This window comes from Chlorocebus sabaeus, chromosome 10 (genome assembly GCF_047675955.1).
Source record: "Chlorocebus sabaeus isolate Y175 chromosome 10, mChlSab1.0.hap1, whole genome shotgun sequence".
In the NCBI taxonomy this organism is placed as follows: domain Eukaryota; kingdom Metazoa; phylum Chordata; class Mammalia; order Primates; family Cercopithecidae; genus Chlorocebus; species Chlorocebus sabaeus.
The window spans coordinates 88,241,132-88,267,439 of record NC_132913.1 but is presented as its reverse complement, the minus strand read 5'-3'; the positions used below and the strand labels follow the sequence as shown (position 1 = coordinate 88,267,439).

At 40.7% G+C, this 26,308-nt stretch overlaps 2 protein-coding genes and 1 non-coding gene across 20 annotated transcripts in view; 1 reads left to right on the top strand and 2 right to left on the bottom strand.

Moving 5' to 3' along the window:
- ORC2 (origin recognition complex subunit 2) overlaps positions 1-6,248 on the top strand; it is a 59,439-nt gene extending 53,191 nt beyond the window's left edge. The window contains exons 16-18 of one of the 2 annotated variants that reach the window (XM_007965800.3): positions 2,422-2,483; positions 3,003-3,121; positions 5,026-6,248. In XM_007965800.3, the coding sequence (XP_007963991.3) occupies positions 2,422-2,483; positions 3,003-3,121; positions 5,026-5,112 (268 nt within the window). In that variant the 3' untranslated portion in view covers positions 5,113-6,248. Of the gene's footprint in view, positions 1-2,421; positions 2,484-3,002; positions 3,122-3,632; positions 4,630-5,025 lie in introns of those variants that run through there. The other variant, XM_007965801.3, reaches the window with a different exon arrangement.
- Positions 1-26,308, bottom strand: part of NIF3L1 (NGG1 interacting factor 3 like 1) — a 56,801-nt gene that overhangs the window by 28,557 nt on the left and 1,936 nt on the right. For 3 of the 17 annotated variants that reach the window (XM_073019912.1, XM_073019913.1, XM_073019911.1), the window contains exons 2-8: positions 25,166-25,627; positions 24,136-24,298; positions 21,001-21,127; positions 19,217-19,355; positions 16,896-16,979; positions 12,394-12,514; positions 6,139-6,223 (exon numbers count right to left, since the gene is read on the bottom strand). In XM_073019912.1, coding sequence (XP_072876013.1) covers positions 6,139-6,223; positions 12,394-12,514; positions 16,896-16,979; positions 19,217-19,355; positions 21,001-21,127; positions 24,136-24,298; positions 25,166-25,601 — 1,155 coding nt within the window. In that variant the 5' untranslated portion in view covers positions 25,602-25,627. Of the gene's footprint in view, positions 1-1,505; positions 1,693-4,025; positions 4,125-6,066; positions 6,224-12,125; positions 12,867-14,659; positions 14,717-16,895; positions 16,980-19,216; positions 19,356-21,000; positions 21,128-24,135; positions 24,299-25,165; positions 25,628-26,308 lie in introns of those variants that run through there. The other 14 variants (XM_007965804.3, XM_007965802.3, XM_007965803.3 and 11 more) reach the window with 10 other exon arrangements.
- On the bottom strand, positions 17,245-17,346 carry LOC119625475 (U6 spliceosomal RNA). The gene has a single exon (XR_005241668.1). It is a non-coding gene; the product is annotated as a U6 spliceosomal RNA (small nuclear RNA).

The window sequence follows — 26,308 nt, the reverse complement described above, 5'->3', positions numbered from 1 at the left end:
TGTCTTAAAAACAAAACAAAACAAAAAAAAGGCCGGGCGCGGTGGCCCACACCTGTAATCCCAGCACTTTGGGAGGCCGAAGCGGGCGGATCACGAGGTCAGGAGATCAAGACCATCTTGGCTAACACGGTGAAACCCCGTCTCTACCAAAAAATTAGCCAGGCGTGGTGGTGGGCGCCTGTGGTCCCAGCTACTTGGGAGGCTGATGCAGGAGAATGGCGTGAACCCGGGAGGCGGAGCTTGCAGTGAGCCGAAATCGCACCACTGCACTCCAGCCTGGGTGACAGAGGGAGACTCCGTCTCAAAAAAATAAAATAAAAATTGAAATAGGCATTAAATGGTTATCTAATGAAATTTTTTGATGGAATTGGGGACAAAGTCTTCATTCAGTTTTCTTATTACTAATAATAAAAGTCCTTAATTGCTGAAGGACTGTTGGAAGTTACTGTGTGTAAAGTTGAGGGTCCATGCATTGTGAGAACTCACAACATTAAATATGGCAATGGCTACTCTAATGCGAGCTTTTTTTTGAGATAGAGCCTCATGGTGTCGCCAAAGCTGGAGTGCAGTGGCGAGATCTCAGCTCATTGCAACCTCCCTCTCCAGGTTTTAAGGCATTTTCATGCCTCAGTGTCCTACAAGTAGCTGGGACTAGAGGTATGCACCACCACACCTGGCTAATTTTTGTATTTTTAGTAGAGATGGAGTTTCACCATGTTGGGCAGGCTAGTCTTGAACTCTTGACCTCAAGTGATCCACCCACCTTGACCCCCAAAGTGCTGGGATTACAGGCATGAACCACCATGCCCAGTCTAATGCAAGTATTTTTTAGTTTGGCATGCCTCAGTGTCTGTGTGCTGACCTCAGCATTTTCTTATTTGAACTATTTTGAAATTTTGCTTGATTCTGCAAACTCCAGTATCATTTAGACTTTACTTGGTATGTGATTGAATAAAAATTTTAACCAAAATTCAGCTCTGGAGTTAGTAGTAGTACCTAGTTAAAAAGTAGTCATTGAGGGCGGGATGCGGTGGCTCACTCCTATAATCCTAGCACTTTGGGAGGCTGAAGTAGGCGGATCACTGGAGGCCAGGAGTTTAAGACCAGCCTGGCCAACATGGTAAAACCTCATCTCTACTAAAAGTATAAACATTTAGCTGGGTGTGGTGGTGTCCACCTGTAATCCCAACTACTCAGGAGTCTGAGGCATGAAAATCGCTTGAACCTGGGAGGCCAAGATGGCAGTGAGCCAAGAGTGCACCACTGCACTCCAACCTGGGCAATAGAGTGAGATCCTGTCTCCAAAAAAAAAAAAAAGTGTTCATTGAGACGATCCAAAATATGACTATAGTCATTGTTTTCTGGACCTGCATAAAAATGAAAATGCATATAAGTTTTGAATTTGTGGCATACCCAAGGACTGATGGGAGTCTTAGTTTGTGTAACACTGCTTCCAACCCCATAATTCTACCTGGTTCACTCTCCTATGGAAATAATTCAGAATATGAAGAAATAGGTACAGTTTTATTTAGTGCAGAATTATTTTTTCTGTATCCAGTCATCCATTAAGAGTTATTTTTAATCTAAAATTAGAAATAATGTAAACATCCAAACCAATAAGGAAATGGTAAGTTTATGGTACATGGTAGATGAGCAGCTGTTAAAACTTCCTTAAGTTCCTCTTACATATAGCTAAAAAAAAAAGAAAAACTTGTTTAGGAGAAGTTTTAAAGACATGGGAAAAATCAAAAAGTGAAGAAGCAAGGTATAAAGTGGTATATGCAGTATATAAATGTATCAGTTTATGGTGTTTCCACCCGCTTCATTCAACAAAGATTTGAGACAACAGCATACCCCATATGATCTCAATACCAAGTGTTAATGGATATTGGATTGATATTTTTCTCTTTAGATGTTATTCTGTATTCCAACTTTTCTACCAAGGCTAACCTAAAAAGTAAGAAAAAAATATTTTCATATTTGTTTTGAGACAGGGTGTCTGTCGCTCAAGTACAGCCTCAAGCTCCCAGGCTCAAGTGATCTTTGCACCTCAGCCTCCCGAGTAGCTGAGACCATGGGCGCATACCACTATGCCTGGCTGATTTTTAAATTTTTTATAGAGACAGAGTCTCACTGTGTTGCCCAGGGTGGTCTCAAACTCCTGGGCTCAAGCAGTTCTCCCACCTCAGTCTCCCAAAGTGCTGAGATTATAGGTGTGAGGCACTACACTCAGCTTATATTTTTCTTTAGAAGAAATAAAAAAGCTTTCTGTTTAAGTAGGCAAGGATATGATATTCCTTGGAGGAACAGAAGATAATGCAGATAGGCCAAGTATTTGACATTTTCTTTGTGTATTTTGCTATTAGTTGTTACCTTTTGATGTTAACATTTTGGATTTAAATTCTTGTTTTTTGTTTTTAGGGGAATTTTCAGGCTACTAATAAAGTACCAGCTGGACAACCAGGATAACCCTTCTTACACTGGTATCCAATATTTATGACATTCAATTGTGTAATTTTTGTTTTACCCCATACATTTCCTTTCTCTGGAATTTAATGACAGAAGTGCAGTTTTTCACAGCAGTGAGTAAGTGGTCACTCATGATGGGTATGTCTGCCACATAGCAAATTTTCAAGCAACTCTACAGATCCACTGCTGAGCAAGGTGTTTGCCAACACAAATTGAAAGACAAACCCAGCTTACTTTAAAAATGTTCTGTGCTAACTATGGATGTGTATCTGCCAATTACATATTTTTCATATTCTAGGCATCTTAGGAGATTGTCTTCCCCTTTGGCAGAAATGATTTCAACAAACATTTTAATAATTGTTCTGCTCTCATGACTTACTTGTTCCTTCTTTAAAAGTCCTATCAATACTTGTTCACTGCTCTGGGATAACATGCAAATAGCACTTTTCTTCTGTGTTCTTTTGTATGGGTGTTTGTATATTGGGTCATGTCTTAAGTGCTGACTTATGTTCATATCCTTTTGAACTTGCCAGGCCTTTCTTTTCAAGATTTTTACCAGCAGTGTCGGGAGGCATTCCTCGTCAATAGTGAGCTGACACTCCGGGCCCAGTTAACTGAATTTAGGGACCACAAGCTTATAAGAACAAAGAAGGTAAGACTCCACTGTTGTAGCATTGTATGCCAGGAATAGTCTATATCATTTACTTAAGGACAAGTATACCTTTGACTCAGACCTGATTTTGAAACTGACGTCCCATGTTGGGTCGCAGATTCATTTAGGGGATATGCCATTTGAGTTTGTAGAAAGAGCCGTGGTAGAAGTACCCTGCTTCAGAGCACAGCAGAGCAGAAAACTCCTCATATGTTCTAGTCCAGAGTAATAGGCAATTAGAAACATGGTGTGAGTCAAATAATTCTGTTCTTTGGTTTTTTCCCTATTGCTCATTCATTAATTTGGTCTATATTTATTGAGTATTAACTGCATACATATTGCACTAAGTATTAGGATACAGTAGTAAGCAAAAACCTGATTGCTTTTCTTATGGAGCTTAAAGTCTAATGGGGGAGATGGACATTAGTCAAGTAATCACATACATAAAATTTTAACTGTAAAGAAGTCCTATGATTAGAAAGTACAGTTCTGAAAGAGTTTATTTAAATAGGTGGATTTGACCTATTTATGGATAGATATCAGAAGAGACCACTGAGCTGAGATCTAAAGGAAGACTAGGAGGCCAGACGTGGTGGCTCACGCCTGTGATCCCAGCACTTTGGGAGGCCAAGGTGGGTAGATCATTTGAGCCCAGGAGTTCGAGACCAGCCTGGCAACACAGCGAGACCCTGTCTATGGGGGGGAAAAAAAAAGAGCTGGTTGTGATGGCACACACCTGTAGTCCCAGCTGCCCAAGAGGCTGAGGTGGGAGGATCACTTGAGCCTGGGAGGTGAAGGCTGCAGTAAGCCATGATCACACCACCGCACTCCAGCTTGGGCAAGAGTGAAACCCTATTTCAAAAAGAACAACACACACACACACAGAAAGAGCGGCATTTTAGGGAGACAGATGATGAGTTCATGATCTTAATCAGTTTAGACAACTCTGTTTGAGGTTCCTTTGAGATTTCCAGATGGAAATGTCAACTATGCAGTTGGATACCTAGGACAAGAAACCAGAGGAAAGATCTGGGTTGGAGAGAGAAGATTACGATTCTTATGTATTTAGATTATAACTGAAACCAGGCATTGGGGGTACTACCTAAAGGAAGGACATTTAGTGAGAATAGAGAGCTAGGAAATAAGACCAGAAGTCTGACATTTAACAAGCCAAGTAAAGAATAAGGTGAGAGAAACAGCCAGAGAACTAGGAAGAAAACCAGGATGTGATGTCACAGAAGCCAAGAGAAGCATGTTTTAATGCAGAGAAAATAGTCAGCAGTGTCAGATGCTGCTGAGAGGCCAAAAAGATGAAGACTGAGAATGTCTGTGAGATTTAGGAATATAGAATTCCTGATGGTCTAAGCAAACGATGTGATAATGGGAGCAATAGCTCAGTTGAACTGTGTTGAATGAGGTGTGGAAATGGAGACTGCCATCATAGCCAACTTGCCTGGAGAAGTGCAGAGATAATGTGATAGATGGAGAGGAATGAAGATGTCTAGTGAGGGTTACTGAAAAATTGGACATACTTAAATGTATTAAATGTTGAAAAGCCAAAAGGAAGGATCTTGTTGAAAGGAGGAAGAAAGGATAGAGACATCAATAGTGTTAGATTCTGGACAGGGCAGGAAAGTGAAAAATGATCTAAAGCACAATGAAAAAAATAAATACCCACCTACCCACCCTCTAATTAGTTGTCTTTTCCACTATAAGGCTGTTTAACTGTAACTCCATATATTTAAGTATATATGACTGTGTGCCCTTTTGCCTTAATTTTTATACTTATATATTTAAAATATTACATTAAAGAAATAAATTCATTTTTTCTTTAGCCTCTACAATAGAAGAGTTCATATACCTCTTATGAATGACTAACGTACAGGTATTCTTAAATCTTTCAGGGAACTGATGGAGTAGAGTATTTATTAATTCCTGTTGATAATGGAACATTGACTGATTTCTTGGAAAAGGAAGAAGAGGAGGCTTGAAGCTTTCCTTTATTCTTGAACCTCCCATGGAAGGGTTGTACCCCAGCTGCCACTCCTCTAGTTGAAAGTGTTGTGTTTACATCTGACATTAAATTATTTTTCCAGTGTACAAGATTTAAATTTGGGAAGGGGTGGGGGATGTCCTCAATTAGAACTTTTGATCAGCCTGGCTGGTACCGTCTAGTACTATGCAGCGGTCCTCAAGTTGGAGAAAATGTGCCTTTCATTCATTACCTCTCTGGAGACTTCTAGCTGGAATGAACAGTGTGCTCAGGGACTATTTGGAACTGGATGTTTTTGAAATATTTTATACTTAGAGATATTCTGAATTTTTTGAGGGCCTTTTAACACTCCCCGAGCTGATTGTTTGCAAGTGTGTTTGTTCCAGAGTGTGGAAGTATAAAGACATGGGCATCATGTAAATTGGCTTTGTTTGCTATTCTGTGTGTCAGAACCAACGAGTGTAATGGAGAAGGCAGGTCATCTCTTACTGTTTCTAAAACAACTTAAAAGGTATAGATTGGGAAGAGGTGGGTAATCCAGCTTTCTTCTTTTGGATTGAGGCTATGTACTTGGTGGGGGCAGGGGAGGGAATATATTATACTACTATTCAGTTGGGATAGTGGGAAAAACAAAGAGTATATGGAGGGTATCTACCCAGCCTAGAAAGCACAGAACAATACGTCATATATTTGGAACAGTTAATGTCTGTGCCATGACCTTCATGATACCAGTGAGAAGCCAGGCTAGAGAAATAAAATCCTGAATTACATTTTAGTAATTGTTTTCAAGACACAAAAAATAAAACATTTCATTATTCTTGTATATTGACATATTTTTCTTTTCCTGAATAACATGCAGGTGAGTAGCATATTAATGGCTGGCTGTAAATTTAATCTTGATTCCTCTGTCAAGTAGACCTAAAACTCACTGTAAGATATTTCAGTTTTTTCCTTAAAATGATGATTTCAAGCTTCCTAAATATTTGCACGAGACTTTTTTCTTAGGAAAGAAGAAAAGGCTCACCTTGGCTACTGTTGTCAGCTTACAGTCGTCACATACCCCCTGAAATATCCGACACTTGGAAATGAAGTTCTTCCTGAAAATATCACTGCAATAAAATATGTACTACATCAGCATTTCTCACTCATTTCTTATCTTGTAAACCTCTTTCATGAAAATATTTCCAAAAATCCTTGGAATTTTTAAATAATTTTTCTTGTGGTTTATACTTAAGTAATTTTGGCTAGGCATAATGGCTTATGCCTGTAATCCCAACACTTTAGGAGGCCAAGGCAGGAGGATCTCTGGAGCCCAGGAGTTTAAGAACAGCCTGGACAACATAGTGAGACCTTGTCACTACAAAAAATTTAAAAAATCACCCGGGCATGGTGGCCCATGCCTATAGTCCTAGCTGCTGTGGAGGCTGAGGCAGGAGGATCGCTTGAACCCAGGGGTTCAAGATCACAGTGAGCTATGATTGTGCCACTGCACGTCAGTACGGGTGCAGAGCAAGACCTTGTCTTTTTTCACTTTTATTTTTTTAACGGCATTTTTTAAAAAAGTAATTTTATGTTAAGTCCATGGGCTTAGTCTTTTTTTTTTTTTTTTTTTTTTTAGATGGAATTGCACTGTCGCCCAGTCTAGAGTGCAGTGGTGTGATCTAAGCTCACTGCAGCCTGTGCCTCCCAGGTTCAAGCGATTCTTGTGCCTCAGCCTCCTGAGCTAGGACTATAGGCACACGCCACCATGCCTGGCTAATTTTTGTATTTTTAGCAGAGATGGGGTTTCACCATATTGGCCAAGCTGGTCTCGAATTCCTGATCTCAAGTGATCCCACCTCGGCCTCCCAAAGTGCTGGGATCAGGGGTGAGCCACTGCGCCTGGCCAAGGGCTTAGTCTTAAATATAACCTCTAGTCAAAATGTTTAAACAAATGTGTACATGAATGTGATTTTAAAAATTGTTTTAATAGTACCACAGGATATTCAGTGAAAGTGAGTTTCCTGCCCACTCCCTGATCCACCCAGTTCTTTAGGCAACCACTAATAGCATTTTCTTAAGTATTCTTCCAGATATAGCCTATGCATATGTAAAAGTATCTGTCTCTCTCCTTTTAAAAACACAATTGGTAATATATCATACTTGCTGGTTTGCACCTTGCTTTTTTTGCTTAAGATATCTAGTTTATAATGACCTAATGTGCAAATTTTTGCATCTGCCCTAAATATCTACTGGTTTATTTTTATAATTTTTGTGTCTATACTATTTGCAAGCAGTATCTGTCAGTAGACTTTATTATTAATAAATAAAAAGCCAATTTGGATAGAATCACTTTGTAAATTTGTAGTGCTACTTTTTTACTAAGAATATTTTTAAGTTCTTCAAAAGAAGTTTTATGAGTGCATCTTACAGATCTGGTGAAGATCTTGGCATATTATTGTATGCTGTTTGTTGACTTGTGTCCGCATCGGTGTCCCGCAGGCTCTAGCATTATGTCTTGACTGCTAAGGCTCTAATTTCTTCTACTGTGTTAACTTGCTTCTGGCAAGATTGAACAGACCTACTGAAACCTTGAAAGGTTTTCTGGGTACTCTTAATAAAATTACCAAAAAAAAAAGGCACAGGTGGTGTCAAACATTTATTATTTATAAATTTGCCACAGTGCTGAATTTATTGTGAAAGGACTGCTAAATTAGTCCTCACAGTAGTCCAGAAACTGGACTTTCTTAGCATCATTTGTTATTTTAATACATGATCACTTCACTCATATAAAAGATCAGTGTAAACAGGTGCAGTAGCTCACAGCACTTTGGGAGGCCAAGGCAGGCCAATCTCGAGACCAGGAGTTCAAGACCAGCCTGGTTAACATGGCGAAACCCTGTCTCTACTAAAAATACAAAAAATTAGCCGGGCGTGGTGGCGCCCACCATGTAGTCCCAGCTACTCAGAAGGCTTAGGTGGCTCAAATCATCTGAGCCCAGGAAAGCTGAGGCTGCAGTGAGCTGTGATCATGCCACTGCACTCCAGCCTGGTGGGTAACAGAGTGAGACCCTGTCTCAAAATAAAAGATCAGTTGGGTTGGGGGCTGATTAATAGATTTTGTCTAACTTTTAAACAAAATGACTAACTTTAGAAGTTTACTCTTTTTGTTCCAGCTAATTCAAATGTGGAGGCGGTAGCATTGTTCAGAATGTACTTTTTACATTCTGTGAGGTGAAATTACTCTTCCAGCATAATCCTGAATAGCCTAAATTTGAACACTTACTACACAAAAGGCAGTAGTTGTGAGGATATGAAGGTGAAATATGAAATGTCTGTTAAGTGTTTGTTTTTGAGACAGGGTCTCTTGTCATCCAGGCTAGAGTGCAGTGGTGCCGTCTCAGCTCACTGCAGCCTTGACCTCCTGGGCTCAAGTGATCCACCCACCTTATCCTCCCGAGCAGCTGGTACTACAGGAGGCACACATCATACCCGACTTTTTTTTTTTTCTTTTCTTTTTCTGTAGAGATGGGGTTTCACCATGTTACTTAGGCTGGTCTTGAACTTCTGGGCTCAAGTGATCCATCCACTCGGGTCTCCCAAAGTGCTGGGATTAACAGGTGTGAGCCACCTCACCCAGCCTATGAGGTTTTAATAGCATAAGTTATAGCATCCTTAATGTGTTGAATAAAGCAAATTTGAAAAGACTGATGCTATGGATAACTTTAAACATAGTACAATACAAAGCTCATTCCTAAATTTTTGTAACCATTTTTATATTTATCACTGGCCCCAGGCTTCTCAAGTATTTAGGGTCAACATCTTTACTTTTGCTACCCAAAGTGTAGGCCTTAAAATGGCAGCATTTGCCTGGCACGGTGGCTCATGCCTGTAATCCCAGCACTTTGGGAGGCTGAGGCAGGTGGATCACTTGAGGTCAGGAGTTGTAGACTACCCTGACCAACATGGTAAAACCCTGTCTCTACTAAAAATACAAAATTAGCTGGGCATTGTGGCGAGCGCCTGTAATCCCAGCTACTTGGGAGGCTGAGGCTGGAGAATTGCTTCAACCTGGAGGCAGAGGTTGTAGTGAGCAGAGATCGTGCCACTGCACTCCAGCCTGGGTGACAGAGTGAGACTCTTGTCTCAAAAAAATAAAAATAAGGCCAGGTGCGGTGGCTCACGCCTGTAATCTCAGCACTTAGGGAGGCCGAGGTGGGTGGATCACCTGAGGTCAGGAGTTCGAAACCAGTCTGACCAACATGGAGAAACCCTATCTCTACTAAAAATGCAAAATTAGCTGGGCCTGGTGGCACATGCCTAATATCCCAGCTACTCAGGAGGCTAAGGCACGAAAATCACTTGAACCTGGGAGGCGGAGGTTGTGGTGAGCCGAGATCACGCCATTGCACTCCAGCCTGGGCAACAAGAGTGAAACTCTTGTCTCAAAAAAAAAAAAAAAAAAAAAAAAGCCAGGCTCAGGCTCACGCCTGTAATCCCAGCACTTTGGGAGGCCAAGGCAGGAGGATTCCCTGAGCTCAGGAGCTCAAGACCAGCCTATGCAGTGTATCAAAACCCTGTCTTTACAAAAGTAAAAATTTTAATTCGAAAAAATCAGTAGGGGGTGGGTGGTGGCAGGTGCCTATAGTCCCAGTTACCCAGGAAACTGAGGAGGGAGGGTCACTTGAGCCCAGGAGTTCGGAGCTGCAGTGAGCTATGATCACACCACTGCACTCCAGCCTGGGTGACAGAGCAAGACCCTGTCTCTAAAAAAGAAAAAGGAGGGAGAAGATTAGGATTTTGCCTTAGGGGTGAAGGAAGGGCAGGAGAACTCTGAGAGATTGTTTCCTGAGGCCTGCCCCTGAGGCTTAACACACCCAAAAGACTGTAACAAGGGCTAGGGGAGTTATAAGCCAGGAACTGTGCAGAAACACCTATATATGTATGTTTTATATATGATGATATATGTATATTTTAACATCACGCATTAAAAATCCAGATTTCCTGTGCCCCTGAAAGATCAGGAAGACTTGGCCACGCTGGACCTTCATTCTGCTCAGCAGCAGTTGCCTTGAGCTGAACTGTTGCTGCCACCTCCTGGCCAGCTGCTGCTTTCCTGCGCTAGTGTCTGATTTGGATCCTGATCTAGATTGGTATGCAGCACCCTCCAATACATGTGCACAAAAGATTATATAAGGTGTCGCGGATGCACAACAAAGGTGGTGACACTGTTCCCTACAATCTGCAACCTTCCACCTGGAATGTACCATCCATTTGGGCATCCAAGGCGACCTTCTAAATCCTACAGGATGAGGAAGATTTTTCATGTGACGCCTGTGAGAGAATGTGCATGTCCTTCCTCAGCCTTCAGCTTTCAGGAGTAGACAAGGGATTACTAAACCACTATTTCATGTCAGTATGTGGCCTTATTTATTAAATCAGCAAAACAGCACAAAACATGTCATTAGACACTAAGCTTAAACATGACATTTCAGGCCAGGCACAGTGGCTCACACCTGTAATCCCAGCACTTTGGGAGGCTGAGGTGGGCGGATCACTTGAGCCTAGCAGTTGGAGACCAGTCTGACCAACACGATGAAACCTTGTCTCTACTAAAAATACAAAAATTAGCTGGGGATGCTGACAGGTGCCTATAATCCCAGCTACTTGGAATGTTGAGGCAGGAGAATCGCTTGAACCCAGGAGGCAGAGGTTGCAGGGAGCTGTAATCATGCCACTGCTCTCCAGCCTGGGCAACAGAGTGAGACTATGTCTCCAAAAAAAAAATGGTATTTTTAAAAAAATGACATTTCTTTTGAGCAGTGTTGCTTTGTATTTTAATAATCCTGTATTTAATACAGATTAAGTAAATAAGTTATAATGGATGTGACATAAAATTTCCTTTAAAGATAGGTAAGAATATATATATAAAAGGAAATAAGGGAGTCAAAATACAAGGAAAAAACACAAAAGGCGGCAGTAATGGAGAAAACATAAGTGAAAGATGCCGGACACAAAGGACCACATGTTTATGATTCCACTTACAGAAAATATCCAGAATAGACAACTCCATAGAAATAGGATTCAGGGGATGGGAGGAGGGAGTTATTACTTAATGGGGCTTCCCTTTGTGGTGATGAAAAATGTTTTGGAACTGTAGTGGTAACGGTACCACAACACTGTAAATGTACTAAAAGCTACGGAATTATATACTTTAAAATGGTGAATTGGGGGGAGGGGCAGGAAAATGGTGAATTTTATGTTATGTGAATTTTACCACAATAAAAAAGAAAAAAAGTTGCTTTACACAAAAGCATGAAGTAAAAATTATATGTGGTATGGTAAAACAGCACAAATCATAAAGGCAATCCAAGAATGCCTAAACTGGAGGGAATATTGCTTTAGCCAGATTATCTGAAAACGGCAGTCCTCGGGTGGAGAAAGGTGTATCTGCCCTGCCCAACCAGTGGAGGCAGGCAGGGGCCTCGCAGCCCAGTGCGGGCGCTGTCTAGAAAAGGGCATCCACGTGGAGAAAGGGCCCAGATTAAATGGGGCAGGATGATATTTTGAGATATCTGACTTCATTCTTTCTGCTCTGGAATTTCACTCCCTGGCCCTGCCCCCTGCCTGTGTCAGCCAAGTTCATTGCCAAGAGAGGGAAGTGACAGAGCAGAAATTGGGAACAAAGGACTGTGGAAGAAAAAAAAAATTACAGGTAAGTCATCTAAAAAGCAATAAAGTAATAGTAGTATGAATAATGATTGTGTATATATATTTTTAAAACAACATCCTGATAAATCTCATTCTGATTCTGAAATTTAGATGAGAGACTAGATCGTAGGCAGAACTAGGAACAGGGACAAACAGAACTTATCATTGCAAAGAGGCTACTACCTAGAAAGAAGTATTCAAGCCCAAGTTTTTCAAGCATAATGTTAAACTAAGCAAGGGCAAAGATACCCAAATGGATCCATCCCATCCCATCTACAATTAAACTAAGGAGAGAATCACTTGAGCTCCTTCCAAAGAATGTTAAGTAAACAGATTTTATTCAATCTTTCCTAGATTTTATATGAATACTTGTTATTTAATGTGGTAGTTACATTACAGTTTTACTGTATGAGCGATAGAACATTTGGTGAATCTGCCGGGCATGGTGGCTCACGCCTGTAATCCCAGCACTTTGGGTGGCCGAGGCGGGTGGATCGCGAGGTCAAGAGATCCAGACTATCCTGGCCAACATGGTGAAACCCTGTCTCTACTAAAAATACAAAAATTAGCTGGGTGCGGTGGCACGCACCTGTAGTCCCAGCTGCTCAGGAGGCTGAGGCAGGAGAACTGCTTGAACCTGGGAGGCAGAGGTTGCAATGAACCAAGATCACGCCACTGCACTCCAGCCTGGTGACAGAGTGAGACTCCATCTCAAAAAAAAAAAAAAAAGAACGTTTGGTGAATCAGATTAACAAACCGGAAATGATCATACCCTCTAAGACACTTCTAGAAGCACACTAGTCCCACTGACTCATGTTACAAATTCAAGTTGGCATCCAACTAATTTGTACAATGTGTTATCCTGATGTTTCTGCAATTATACCACCTGAAGAGGGTCCCTGTCAGTCTCTGATAAGATAATATTTATCTTATTCTCCAAGTGAGAACCCAGCATATCTCGAAGGTCAGAAAGAAAGCCTCGTTCAGTGTTGCTATGTTCACAGAGGATGACATTTATTCCTTGGGAAGCAGCATCCAAAATATCATGATGGGACATCTCACCTACCAAAAAGGAAAGAGCAAATTCTTAAATGCTAGATATGGAATCTGTGGAATGAGGAAACACAAAAGCAGAAATACCAAGTTTATATTCTATATAAAGTGAATGTAATACAGCAGAACTGTTATAAATCTAGAAAGTACTGTACAGTTTTCTTTTATGTCCTCCAACTTAAAAACAGAGAAAAGTCTGGGCGCGGTGGCTCACGCCTGTAATCCCAGCACTTTGGGAAGCCTAGGCAGGGGGGTCACCTGAGCTAAGGAGTTCCAGACCAGCCTAGCCAACATGGTGAAACTCCATCTCTACTAAAAACACAAAAATTAGCTGGGTGTGCTGGCGTGCGCCTGTAATCCCAGCTACTCAGGAGGCTGAGGCGGGTGAATTGCTTCAGTACGGGGGCTGGAGGTTGCAGTGAGCCGAGATTGCACCACTGCACTTCAACCTGGGTGACAGAGCAAGACTCTGTCTTGAAAATATAATAAAATAAAAATAAAAGCCATCCCAATGAGAATTCCAACTTTTTTTTCCTTGGCAGACCCCAAGGCAATTGTCCAATCCAACATATCTGGCCAGAACCAGATCTGTAAACACCCATTTTACTGTGTTTCCACCGTAAAAAGAATGACCACTGCTAAGTAAAATGAGGCCTTCAGAAAATCTGCCTCTTATGTAATAAATACCTCTGGAGGACATTCTGTGTATACTGCCCAGCAGACTTATGCTTTGTAAGCACCAGTATTTCTGTCATCAATTAGTCTAATATACAAGGATGAAATGAATTTAAGATTATTTCCAGATTAAAACAAAGTATTTTTCTTTGACTTAAGCAAAATCCCTAGAAACTCTGGAGGGAATCTCATCTGTTGTGAGAAGATTTGGGGAAAACTCAAATATTCTGAATTTTTAATTTATTTATATTTGTATTTATTTTTTTAGATGGAGTTTTGCTCTGTCACCCAGGCTGGAGTGCAGTAGCATAATCTCAGCTCACTGCAACCTCTGCCTCCTGGGTTCAAGTGATTCTCCTGCCTCAGCCTCTCGAGTAGCTGGAATTACAGGCACCCACCACCAAGCCTGGCTAATTTTTATATGTTTAGTAGAGACGGGGTTTTGCCACGTTGGCCAGGCTGGTCTCGAACTCCTGGGCTCAAGTGATCTGCCCGCCTCGGCCTCCCAAAGTGCTGGGATTACAGGCGTGAGCCACCGTGTCCAGCCTAATATTCTGAATTTTTAAAAATGCAGTTTGTGAATTTGATGACTTGTAATTTAAGAGCAAAACTGCACTGTGTACAATTTGGTTTGTTCTTTAGAAAGCACAATTTTGAACTGTATTTAGAGACAGAAGGGCATACAAATTTAAGGAAAAAAAAGGTTCTTAGAAAAAAAATTGAGTTTTTTCTCTAATTTTCCCACAAGAAAACATCTGTAAGTAAAAAATAAGTTTTCTTAATTCCAGAATTTTTCAGTTCCCCACACTCTTCTAATAAGTGTCATCTCAGTATAAGGAATAGTTTTTATTCAAGCACCTTTTAAAACATCTTAATCTATAATAGTAAAAGTAAAAAGCAAGAAAAAGACACTAAGATGGTCCAGTTGGAAGCCTTGTTTTAGGAAAGATAAGTCTGGCTGCCTGTACTGTGACAAACTCATTGGCCGGAGAAGGCATGAAAGGGGGGAAATCAGTGAAGACCCTGCAACAATTGCTGAAGCCAACGGAAAGAAAAGCTTGGCCCAGGATGGCAGCTTGGGAAAGGAAAAGCAAATGGAGAATGAAACGACAAATGAGAGAACTTACATTTGCAAGGAGCAGGCTCCCCATCTGCTGGTCTTACAGGGTGTTACCCTTAACAACCTAATACAACGAGAACACGGCCTCAGGCTCACAGGAAGCATGATGAAGTTCAGCAGAGGTCCTTTAGGAGGGGCTTCGCATCTCTGAAGTTACACTCAAAAGCGATGCCTCACACACCAGAGACATCTAATGCTAGCCAGGTAATATTTTCTATTTCTCCCCACAGCGAGATAGGAAGGACATTTTAACATTTTGGAACTGCCTGAATTTATTTTATGAACATATCATTATATTTTATCACTTTTTTAAAAAACTAGTTTTTAAAAAACTATTTATGAGGAAATAGATACCCCAAATTGAGCGAGAAGCACAAAACAAAGAGCCTATACTCTTTTAAAAATGTCAATGTTATGAAGACAAAGCTGAGGAACTATTCCAGACTGAAGGAGACTAACAACAACTAAATGCAATGTGAGATCATGGGCTGGATATGGATCAGAAAAAGAAATGCTATAAACTTCTATCAACTGGAAAAATGTGAATATGGACTGTATATCAAGTAAATGTTTTAACAATGTTAAATTCCCTCATTTGATAATTGTTCTATAGACTTAGAATGTCTTTGTTCTTAGAAGACTATACACTGAAGTATTGAGAGGTAAAGAAATTGTCATGTCTGCAATCGATTTCTAAAATGGTCCTGGGGGAAATACATCTATATATATATATATAAAAAAAAAAATTTTAACTTGTATATATATCTATATATGCACACACAAATGTATACAGACACATATATAATATGTACATAAAGAATGTACAAATATGGCAGAATATAACCATTAGTAACCAAGGTGAAGAGCATATAGGAGTTCATTGTACTATTCTTGCAACTTTTGCATAGGTCTGAAATTCCTTCTAAGTAAAATGCTAAAATGAATTTTAAAATAGCCAGACACAATGCTGTAAGATATTCATATTGAAATTTCACTTTAATCTGGTAGAAATTTAAGGACTTACAAAAATCTTTTATCTTCAGAAGAATGGAAAATAGGTAATAGTCACATACATGTTTTCTTTTTTTAAATCAATTTATTGGTTTAGAGCAGTTCCATCAGGCTTTCTCAGATGCTGCTCCTTGGTACTTCGGGATGTGACAATGCTTTCAGTGCAGCAGCCTTTGTAAGAGAGTGTGCTACACAACAAGCATGGGTGTGGGAGGCAAGGGAAGCATGGAAGTAGCCAAAGGAATGGCCAGAGGGCTAAGAGTCTACAGCCTGGTCCTTGAAGTGGGAAAAGTAATTCTTTAACTCATTCTCTCCTAACCCTAAGAAGGAGGAGGTAAACAAACTGGCAACCCATTAAAATGCCTTCAAATCCTTTGCAGGTATAATGGGCCATGTTTGGTCACATTCCTGAGTAGTAACTACGTGAAGTAATTCAATAAAAATTAGCCAGGACCTATTAGGTAGTATCCTTAAGGAGAGAGTGTAAGGCCCAGGAGCCAATTACTGTCCAACAGAAGTGCACACTGGAGATCAAGGACAAAATGATAGGGACCCACAAGAGGCAGAAGCAGGACAGTGTCAGAGAAGGCTTCTCAGAGGGGGTGCTCACTTATCATGAGGAGAACAAGGAAAAGGCATTCTAACCAGAGAAAACAGCATATGCAAAGGGTACAAGAAAGAGGATGCAATGTTCAGGCTCTACCAGACAGATGAAGGAAATCACTGAAGTCTTTTTAGTCAAGACCATCAAATACACACTGTGAAAAGTTAATTTCAGGAGAGTACATGGAAGATAACATTAGAGGGTTGATGCTGTACTTCAAGTAGGAGACACTGCCTGGACAGAGATAAGGGGGAAGATTCTAGAAAGATTTGGGAGCTTGAATTGATAGGAATTGATGATTGGCTTTAGGCTAAGAGGAACCATTTCCTAGCTAAGGTGACAGGGTAGAAAGTATCCCACTGACGTGAAATCTGAGAGGTTTGGGACAGTTTAGGAAGAATGTAGGTAAAATAAATGCTGACCATTAATTTTTGAGATAATAAATTGTTCAATGATTTCATCCCTCCACAAAGAACGCAGTATGTCCCAGTTCTGTTGTAGTTTCTGTTTAGTTCAAGTTTACAAAACATTAATTAGGTATCATCTATGTGCCAGAGGTACTGTCCTAAAATCTGCCATTTTTGATTTTGCAAAAAATAAACCAAGGGAGATCCAAAGTCTGTCCTACCTGTGAGGTAAAGGTCAGCCTTGACACCCTGCAGAACGCTGCTCCCAGAACCAGCACACAGGGCCACAACTTTGACTTGAGACTCTTCAAGACAAAGGAAACAAGAGACCAATACTTTACAATTCCCTTTCTTTTTACTATTATAATTTGTACCAAGAATCCTAAACATAATACAGATTTCAGTCGTGGTCTTATCATGAGTATATGAATTGTTCTTTCTGCATTTAAAAAAAAAAACATGTTTTAATATAAGCAAACAGGTCATTCTTTTGATATTGCATAGCTAACCCAAGGTACAGTTGTTATTCCTTTTTTTTTTTTTTTTAACTAACAACCTTTGTGAATTGCACAAAATATGGAACAATGCACAAATTTGCGTGTAATCTTTGCATAGGCGCCATGCTAATCTATATCATCCAATTTTTAGTATATGTGCTGCTGAAGGGAGTACCGTTATTCCTTTGACATGGCTGCACACTCACAAACCACTGAATAGTACTAATGGTGCAGCTCCAGGCAGTACTGCAACGTTGCTGGGTAAAGTAATCTCACCTGGGTCTTCAGACAACAGTGAGAGGTAGGCAAGTACTATCTCTATTCTCAGGGGAGGAAGCTAAGGAACTAAAAGGACTAGTGAGAAAGAGGAATGCTATGAATGGAGTTGGCACATATTTTTAAATATACTATTTATTCTCAAAAAGCACCCTCTGAAAAGTGAAATAACCGCAACTTTTGAACCAAAATCCAAGTATTTAGCACTTGGGTTTCTAAAATGGACACTTCTTCAGTGGTCACTCCAGTTCAGCAGCACGGTATCTCAAAGATGGGGCTTTGGAGTTATTTTGGAAGTCAAATCCCACCTCTGCTATCCATTTTCTTTGGACACTAACTCCCTTGGGTTGTTTGATCTAACTGGACTTTTGCATAAGTTACTCATATGGTTTGGCTCTGTGTCCCCATCCAAACCTTACCTTGAACAGTAATCCCCATAATTCCCACGGGTCCAGGGCAGGACCAGGTGGAGGTAATTGGGTCATGGGGGCAGTTCCCCCATGCTGTTCTCGTGATAACGCGTGAGTCTTATGAGATGTGATGGTTTCATAAGCGTCTGGCATTTCCCTCGCTTGCACTCATTCTCTCTTCTGCCACCCTGAGAAGAGGTGCCTTCCACCATGATTGTAAGTTTTCTGTGGCCTCCCCAGCCATGCAGAACAATTAAACCTCTTTTCTTTATAAATTAAACCTCTTTTCTTTATAAATTAAAGAGTCAATTAAACCTCTTTTCTTTATAAATTACCCAGACTTGGGCATTTCTTCATAGCAGTGTGAGAATGAACTAATACAGTTACTTGTCTCTCTGAACCAAAACTGTTCACCTGTAACATAGGAGAAATAGTACCAACCACAAAGCTAACAACAGCTAGCACTTTAACTGTACTTAATGTGAGCCAGTCACTGTGCCATGTCACATGGATTATACTACCACTCTCTGAGTTAGGTTTTATTATTAATGCAGTTTTTACCAATGAGGCTACTGGGACACAGAGGGCATAAACAACTTGTCAAAGACATGCAGCAAACAGACAGGACAGACAAATCTGAAGCCAGGTTGTCTGAGCTCAGAATCTATACCTATAACCACTGTGCCCCACTGCTTTTGCCAGTGGGAGCTCACACACTCAGGACAGACAATCAGTACAGTGCTAGGTTCACTGCAGGTGTTGAACAAATGTCTGTTCACTCTTTTTGTTCTCAAAAGTACTGGGAAAGGCCAGAAGAAAAAATACAAGACTTAGAAACTGCAATGGATCAGATCACTCAGTGGCACCTCACTAGAAAATACTACCAGTCTTATAAGTGCAAAATTTATGTTGTAATTGTAGCAATCATGATTCCAGCTCTCCTCCTGACATATGGTAAGACTGCACTTTATGCCTCCCTTGGTTGTATTGGATAACATGACTAATTCTGGAAAATAAGTTGAGCAGAAATGAACATGTTTCCTGGAATTTTGAACTGATGGTTTAAGACCCTGCAAAACTCTCTCCCTCTGCAACAACAACCAGTCTACAATGGCCAGACTTCCTAAAATAACCAACTTGAAATGAACACATAGCATGACAGAGAAATAAATCTCATTGATTAGGCCAATGAGATGTATTCCACAGCAGAAGCTGGCCTACCCTAATCAATAAAGTAAACCAATGATCTCCTATGAGCTGCTAACACATTCTCTATCACATATTAATACAATCAAGAGTTTCAACCTTTGTCCAATGTTAACAGTAGGCATACTGGATAAATGAAGGAGCAATATTTACCTAAGGTTCTCCCCACCCCAAGGGCTAAGCGAATATGAGATAGTTTTAGGTGTCTTTTGATTCGATCAATCATGGTTGCCAGGGAGACAGATTCATCCAGTGTGCATAAGCGTCCCATTCCAGTATGTAGAAGCAAAGGCTGAGGAGAAACAGAAGTTAGAAATGGTGTCCACTGTCAGTCCTAAAACAACAAATGCTAAAATCAATCAGTATGCACACTGTGAGGTTACTACAGCAAGCTCCAGGCTAAATGTGGGGACACAAACCTGACAAAATCATTCTTCTAGGAGCTCACAGTTTCCTAGGAAGGCAGATGTTTAAATCAATAATCAGGCCAGGCACGATGGCTCATGCCTATAATCCTAGCACTTTGGGAGGCTGAGGTGGGTGGATTGTTTGAGCTCGGGAGTTTGAGACCAGCCTGGGCAACATAGTGAGACTTCATCTCCATTAAAAAATCCAAAAATTAGCCAGGCATGGTGGCGTGCACCTGCACTCCCAGCTTCTTGGGAGCTGAATGGGAGGTGGGCTTGAGCTGCCCAAGAGGCAGAGGTGAGCTGAGATTATACCACCGCACTCCAGCCTAGGGACAGAGCCAGACCCTGCCTCAAAAATAAATTAATTAATTAAACAAAATAATAAAACTGTTTAAATTCAAGGTAGGTTCTACAGTTGCAGCAGCACAAGGAATGACAAACTAAATGAGCTGTGACTTGGGAGGCTTGGGGAGTACTTGGAGGAAGGACTCAGGTCTTAGAGAAAACCCTAAAAGAGTTAAAAAGGGGGAAATAAAAAAGTTTGAAAGGGGGTGATGTCAAGTGCAGTGTGGCAGGACAGAGGTACGATGAGATGAAGAAAGGCACTCTAAACAGAGAGAACATGGACAAAGGTGCCAAAGACTTGAGAGAACACACTGTGGGGGTAGATCCAAATGAAGACAGTATGGCTACTGTGCAGAGCACGTGCTGTGGAAGGAGAGGAGGCTGGAGGCCCAGGCTGTAGCAGATTATTAAGGGCTTCCGACACCATGCTAAAGAGCCTGGACTGCCTCCTAGGTGCTCGGTGAGACAACTCTCATCACAGAAAATGAGAGTTTCAACTCCTATGGTGGCAGAGCCAATACAGAGGAGAAATACTGTATAGATATGAGGCCAGAATCAGCAGGGCTTGGAGTCAAGGAGAAATATGAAAACTTGGAAACTAAAGTAGATAATGATACTGAAATATGAAATATATATTAAAAAAGGGGGGGTGGCACAGGGATAAAGTATTTGGATATATTGAATTTGAAATACTTGTGGGCTCTGTAAGTGCAAAACATCCAGAAAGTAGTTGAAAATATGGATTCTTGTCATTTTTTCCCTTAAGAAAGCATTCTAAGTCAAAAAGTAAAGATAGGAATCATCATCATACAAATGGCTATCAGGTGAAAGAGTGAATGACATGGTCCAGGCAGAGGGTATAAAATAAAGAGAGAGCAAACCTGTAACCAAATCTGTAACCCTGAAGAAGTACCACTATTTTCCTGTTCCTGGAATGTCTCCCTTTCTCAATTACTTCCTAGAGAATATTATGCTCTCATTGCCATTTTGTACTTTAGGTAACAGTGAATGGCCTGTTGATCTAATAAATTTACAAATGAATTTGCTGAAGAAAAATGCAAAGTAATGATACTTATCTAACTGTACACATCAAATATGTACAATTCTGAGTATATCAGTTATACCTCAATAAAGCTGAAAATGCACAGTATTTTAAGATCAAACACAAAATATTTTTATTACCTTCTCCAGCGACAGAATTTCTGTCTTCTGATAAAGTTGTTTGTTCTGAGAAAGAAAATCTACCACCTGCATCAAAGCCTTCTGAGTACAATTCAGACTAATCCGTGTTTGTTCCTCATTATCAATCCTAGGGGGGAAAAATCACTCCATTTAGGCCAAATATAGCCAAAATGTATTTTACATAATCCACAGTTTACAAACTTACTATAATAAGAGATTAGATTTATGTAGAACTAAGGATTTAACCAACAGAACCCACTTAATCTGAAACTAATCCATTTTCTAGAATAGCATTTCTCTAAGTCTACTATGCATCAGAATCACCTGGAGGATTATTAAAACACAGATTGCTGGGTCCCACCCCTGGAGTTTCTGATTCATTATATCTAGGTGGGGGGTCTGAGAGTTTACCTTTCTAACAAGTTCCAGGTGATGCTGATATTGCTGTTCCAGAGACCTCACTTGGAAACTACTGTTCAAGAACTGTTCTCAATCCCAATTGTGCATCAGAAATTTCCTGGCTGGGCGCGGTGGCTCACACCTGTAATCCCAGCATTTTGGGAGGCCAAGGTGGGCAGATCACTTGAGCCCAGGAGTTCGAGACCAGCCTGAGCAAGATAGCAGGACCCCATTTTATTTTTTTATTAAAAAATTAAAGGTTAAAAAAAAAAAAAGGCCAGGCACAGTGGTTCACACCTGTAATCCCAGCACTTTGGGAGGCCGAGGTAGGTGGATCACCTGAGATCAGGAGTTCAAGACCAGCCTGGCCAACATGGTGAAACCCCATCTCCACCAAAAATACAAAAAAAAATTAGCCAGGCGTGGTGGGGGGGTGCCTGTAGTCCCAGCCACTCCCCAGTGGCTGAGGCAGGAGAATCACTTGGACCTGGGAGGCAGAGGTTACAGTGAGCCGAGATCACGCCACTGCACTCCAATCTGGGCAACAGAGTAAGACACTGTCTTAAAAAAAAAAAAAAATTCCTTCTAGTTTCTTAAAATAACAGGTGCTGGATCCTTCCACAGAACCAGTGAAACAGAACATCTACGAATGGGGCTGGGGCAAACTGAATTTTTTTAAAGCCTTAGAGATAATTTTAAAACATTGAATTTGAGAATGTCTTGGACAGATTCTCAGGCAAACTCCATTCTAATTACAAGATCTGAGATGAATACAAAAATCTGCATTTTAAATAAGCACCTCATTAACAATCATGCAGGGGGTCCTTGGATCACCCTCCAGAGCCTCTCCAAAATTACTGGCATCAAGAAAGTTTCACATTTAACCATAAATTCTAAATATAATCATAAAATTCTAGAACTAAAGGACACCTTTAAAGATAATCTGGAAACATTAATTATAAACTCTGCAATCATCTGTGAAATTTTTTAAAAAGAAAGAAAACCAATGCCTTGGTCCCTATCTAGTGGTAAAACTCAGATATTATCTACAATATGGAAAAACTGGAATCGAACAAAAAGTCCATCAGTAGGAAGAGGAATGCTTAAAGAAACTACCATTCATCCATAATAAGAAACACTACAAGCAATTAAAAATAATGAGAGGTTAGGCTGGGGGCAGTGGCTCATGCCTGTAATCCCAGCACTTTGGGAAATCAAGGTGGACACATGGCTTGAGCCCAGGAGTTTGACACCAGCCTAAACAACAAGTCAAAACCCTGTCTCTACAAAAGATACAAAAATTAGCCAGGCATGGTGGCAAGTTATAACTATAGTCCCAGCTATTAGGGAGGCTGAGGTGGGAGGATGGCTTGAGCCTGTGAGGTCAAGGCTGCAATGGGCTGTGATCATGCCACTGCACTGCAGCCTGGGTGACGAAGTGAGACCTTGTCTCTCAAAAATAAAAAATAAAAAAACAGCTGGGCACCATGGCTCACGCCTATAATCCCAGCACTTTGGGAGGCTGAGGCAGGCAGATCATGAGGTCAGGAGTTCAAGACCAACCCACCCAACATGATGAAACCCCATCTCTACCAAAAATACAAAAAAAAATTAGCCAGGCATGGTGGCGGGCGCTTGAACCAGGGAGGCAGAGGTTGCAGTGAGCCAAGATTGTGCCACTGCACTCCAACCTGGGTGACAGACCTAGACTTCGTCTCAAAAATAATAATAAATAATAAACAAACCAAAAAAACTCCTATCTCTGCCCTAAATAATGATTGACCTTATAAAGAGGCACTTAATGTATTTTTCCCTTGAAGTGCTTGGCACCTATAGTCCCAGCTAATTAAGAGGCTGAGGTGGGAAGACTGCTTGAGGCCAGCAGCTTAAAGCCATGGCAAGCTACGATCATACCACTGCACTCCAGCATGGGAATCGCTTTTTTTTTTTTTTTTTTTTTGAGATGGAGTCTCGCTCTTGTTGCCCAGGCTGGAGGGAAATGGAGCGATCTCGGCTCGCTGCAACCTCCGCCTCCTGGGTTCAAGTGATTCGCCTGCCTCAGCCTCCCGAGTAGCTGGGATTACAGGCATGCGCCACCAAGCCCAGCTAATTTTGTATTTTTAGTAAAGACGGGGTTTCTCCATGTTGGTCAGGCTGGTTTCGAACTCCTGACCTCAGGTGATCCACCAGCCTTGGCCTCCCAAAGTGCTGGGATTATAGGTGTGAGCCACCGCGCCCAGCCTGGGAGTCTCTTAAAACAAACAAACAAAGATTATTCAGAAAAGTATTTCCCATGATGTTAAATTAAAAAACTGATTTATGAAAATATATATTTAAAATGTAAAGATAAATATAAAAAACAAAGAAAGTGCTTGGAAATCACTGATTTGCTGGGAACCAATAAAAGCCTCATCACCACATCACTAGGATCTATCTGTGTTCTCTAAAGTGAAAACAACTATCTTTGAACATTACCAGGATTAGAAATACTGTATATAAAATGCATAGTATAGTCCCCTGACATAGAAAATACTTAATAAGTGTTACTTATTGTTTTTATTGTTTTGAAAAAATTCCATAGGTCTCCAGGACCCACAGACAAATGAGGAGTATGCTGCTTTGTAAACCAACTCCAGAGAAAATTATGTTTCAAGCCTAAATACCAGGGTTACAGACTTTGTAAGGAAGATGCTTACAAATAAATACACACACAAAAAAGAGAAAAATAAATTGTACCTAGCAGAAAAAGAAGTGACAGAAACATCATCAATTCCTTTCACTGCAGACATGACTTTGTCCAGGGCTTGGGTGTGGCTAACGTTGAATTCTACTCGGTGGTTTCCCTCTGTAGGGTAGTTGGGAGCTTTGGAAGGATGTATGGGCCTGGAGGTACAAGCTCCTAGAGAAAATATTGTGGGAAAATGGGAGTTTTGGGGGGTTAGAGGTTAACATTTAAAAGTAAGATAAACTATTATAGGCAAAATTTCTAAGAAATGACTTTTTTAAAAGATTCATTCTCATGCTTATGAGATATACACACACACATATATATATCCTTTAGATATACATCACCAGTCCCCTAGGGCTTTGGTATGGATATACAAAATCAAATTATTTCAGAATTATTTTCCAAAAGATTCTTAAATCTCTGAAAAACTTGGACAAGAAAGACTGATTCACACATTTTCAGATAATACACAGAATGGTCTACTGTTTGGTAAATCTACCCATGTAAACCATCATTCAGGTTGCAAATGTTCATACTTTATTTGACCACATTAATCCAGATACCATCATAAAAGCTTCAGCCCAAAATAAGTAAACAAAAGACTTACTAAAGTAAAGCTAAAATCCATACATCATTCCCTAGGCATAAGTAAACATTCACTAAAAACATTCACTAAAACCCAGATGTCTATTTGCCTGATTTATCAATCAAGTGTATTCTGGAGAGACCTGAGCTTTCAATTCAACAAGCATTTTTCAAGTGCCTGGGTGACAGGCATTGTGCCACAAAAGTGAGGAATCACGAAGTTCAGCCCAGTAAGGAAGACTTCTGCTCTCCTAACTCCATAAGAATAAAAAATGTTTCCTTTTTCAAATGCAATTTAACTGCCAAATTTCAGCAACATTATTTTAAATTTATTATACAAAAATGGAATCATACCCTCCCCAACCCTAAAGCAGTTAAAACTTTACTGGAAAGACATTCTAAGGTTTCAAAGTATTTGCAGGGAAAATATCAAATATGAAAGAAGCTTCTCACCAAGCCCTTTAGCCAACCAGTTGTTGACGCCCTGGGGTGCGGCATCATAGGCTGTGTGAGGAGAGTAGATACCGACTCTGTTCTCCAGAGCCTGGATCACCAGGCGCTCCTTCCAGGTGTTCCAGGTTATGCGCTTCATGGGTCGGAAGATAGGCGGATGGTAGGAGAGAATGAGGTCTGCCTTCTTTTGCAGCCCCTCCTCCATCACTTCCTCAGTCAGGTCATTGGTCAGGAAGAGCGTATTTACAGTATGTGGTGGGCTTGGTTCCACCAGTAATCCAACATTGTCCCAACTCTCGGCAAAGGAGAGGGATGCAAAGTCATTCAAGGAAGAAAGGAGAGCCTTCAAATCCATGAAGGAACGGGAAGAACTGCAGATCAGGCAATCTACAAACCGGACTGTCGTGGGGACCGGGCGTACACAAGATGACAACATACAGAAATCAGGTAAAGTTCAAGTTTCTGAAGTCAAAACAAAGAAAATGGTACACAGGTACACTTTAGGCCTGGATCTTTGAGGCATCAAAGCATATGGGCAAAAGAGCTGTCATCATAGAGATCTGGGTTCAAATAGTGGCTCTGCCACTTACCAGCACACAGTAACTTAGGTAAACCATTTAACCTCTCCAATCTTGTTTTCTCACCTACGAAACGGAGATACTACAGCCCACCTCACAGGCCATCCAGAGGAGCAAATGAATTATGTAACCTAGCAAAGCCTGGTACATAATAAACAAATGTCCATCCCATCTCCTGCCTCACACACCCTTGTTCTTATTCTCCCTACCCTTGCTTCAACCAACCTCCTCCCTAATCCATTTCTCTAAATATTACCCTTCCTTTTCCCAAACCCCCTTCAACTTCTTAAATAAAACTTTTCTTGACCTCCCTTTTCAGCATCCTTCCCAAGGCTCCCCACCCGTCAGTATTCTCATTATTGTGTGTGCCCATTATGCTAAAGCTACTATGGAATAGGAACTATCTTTAATAAATCTCAGTATCGCTAATATAAGCCAGCACTAACTGCTTACTGCATAGAATGACACTGCTCACCTCCCCTGATTGCAACAGAATTTGGAGTTGGGGTGATATATACTGACATTACAATGTGCTTTACCAAAAAACAGAATAATGTGGCGGGGC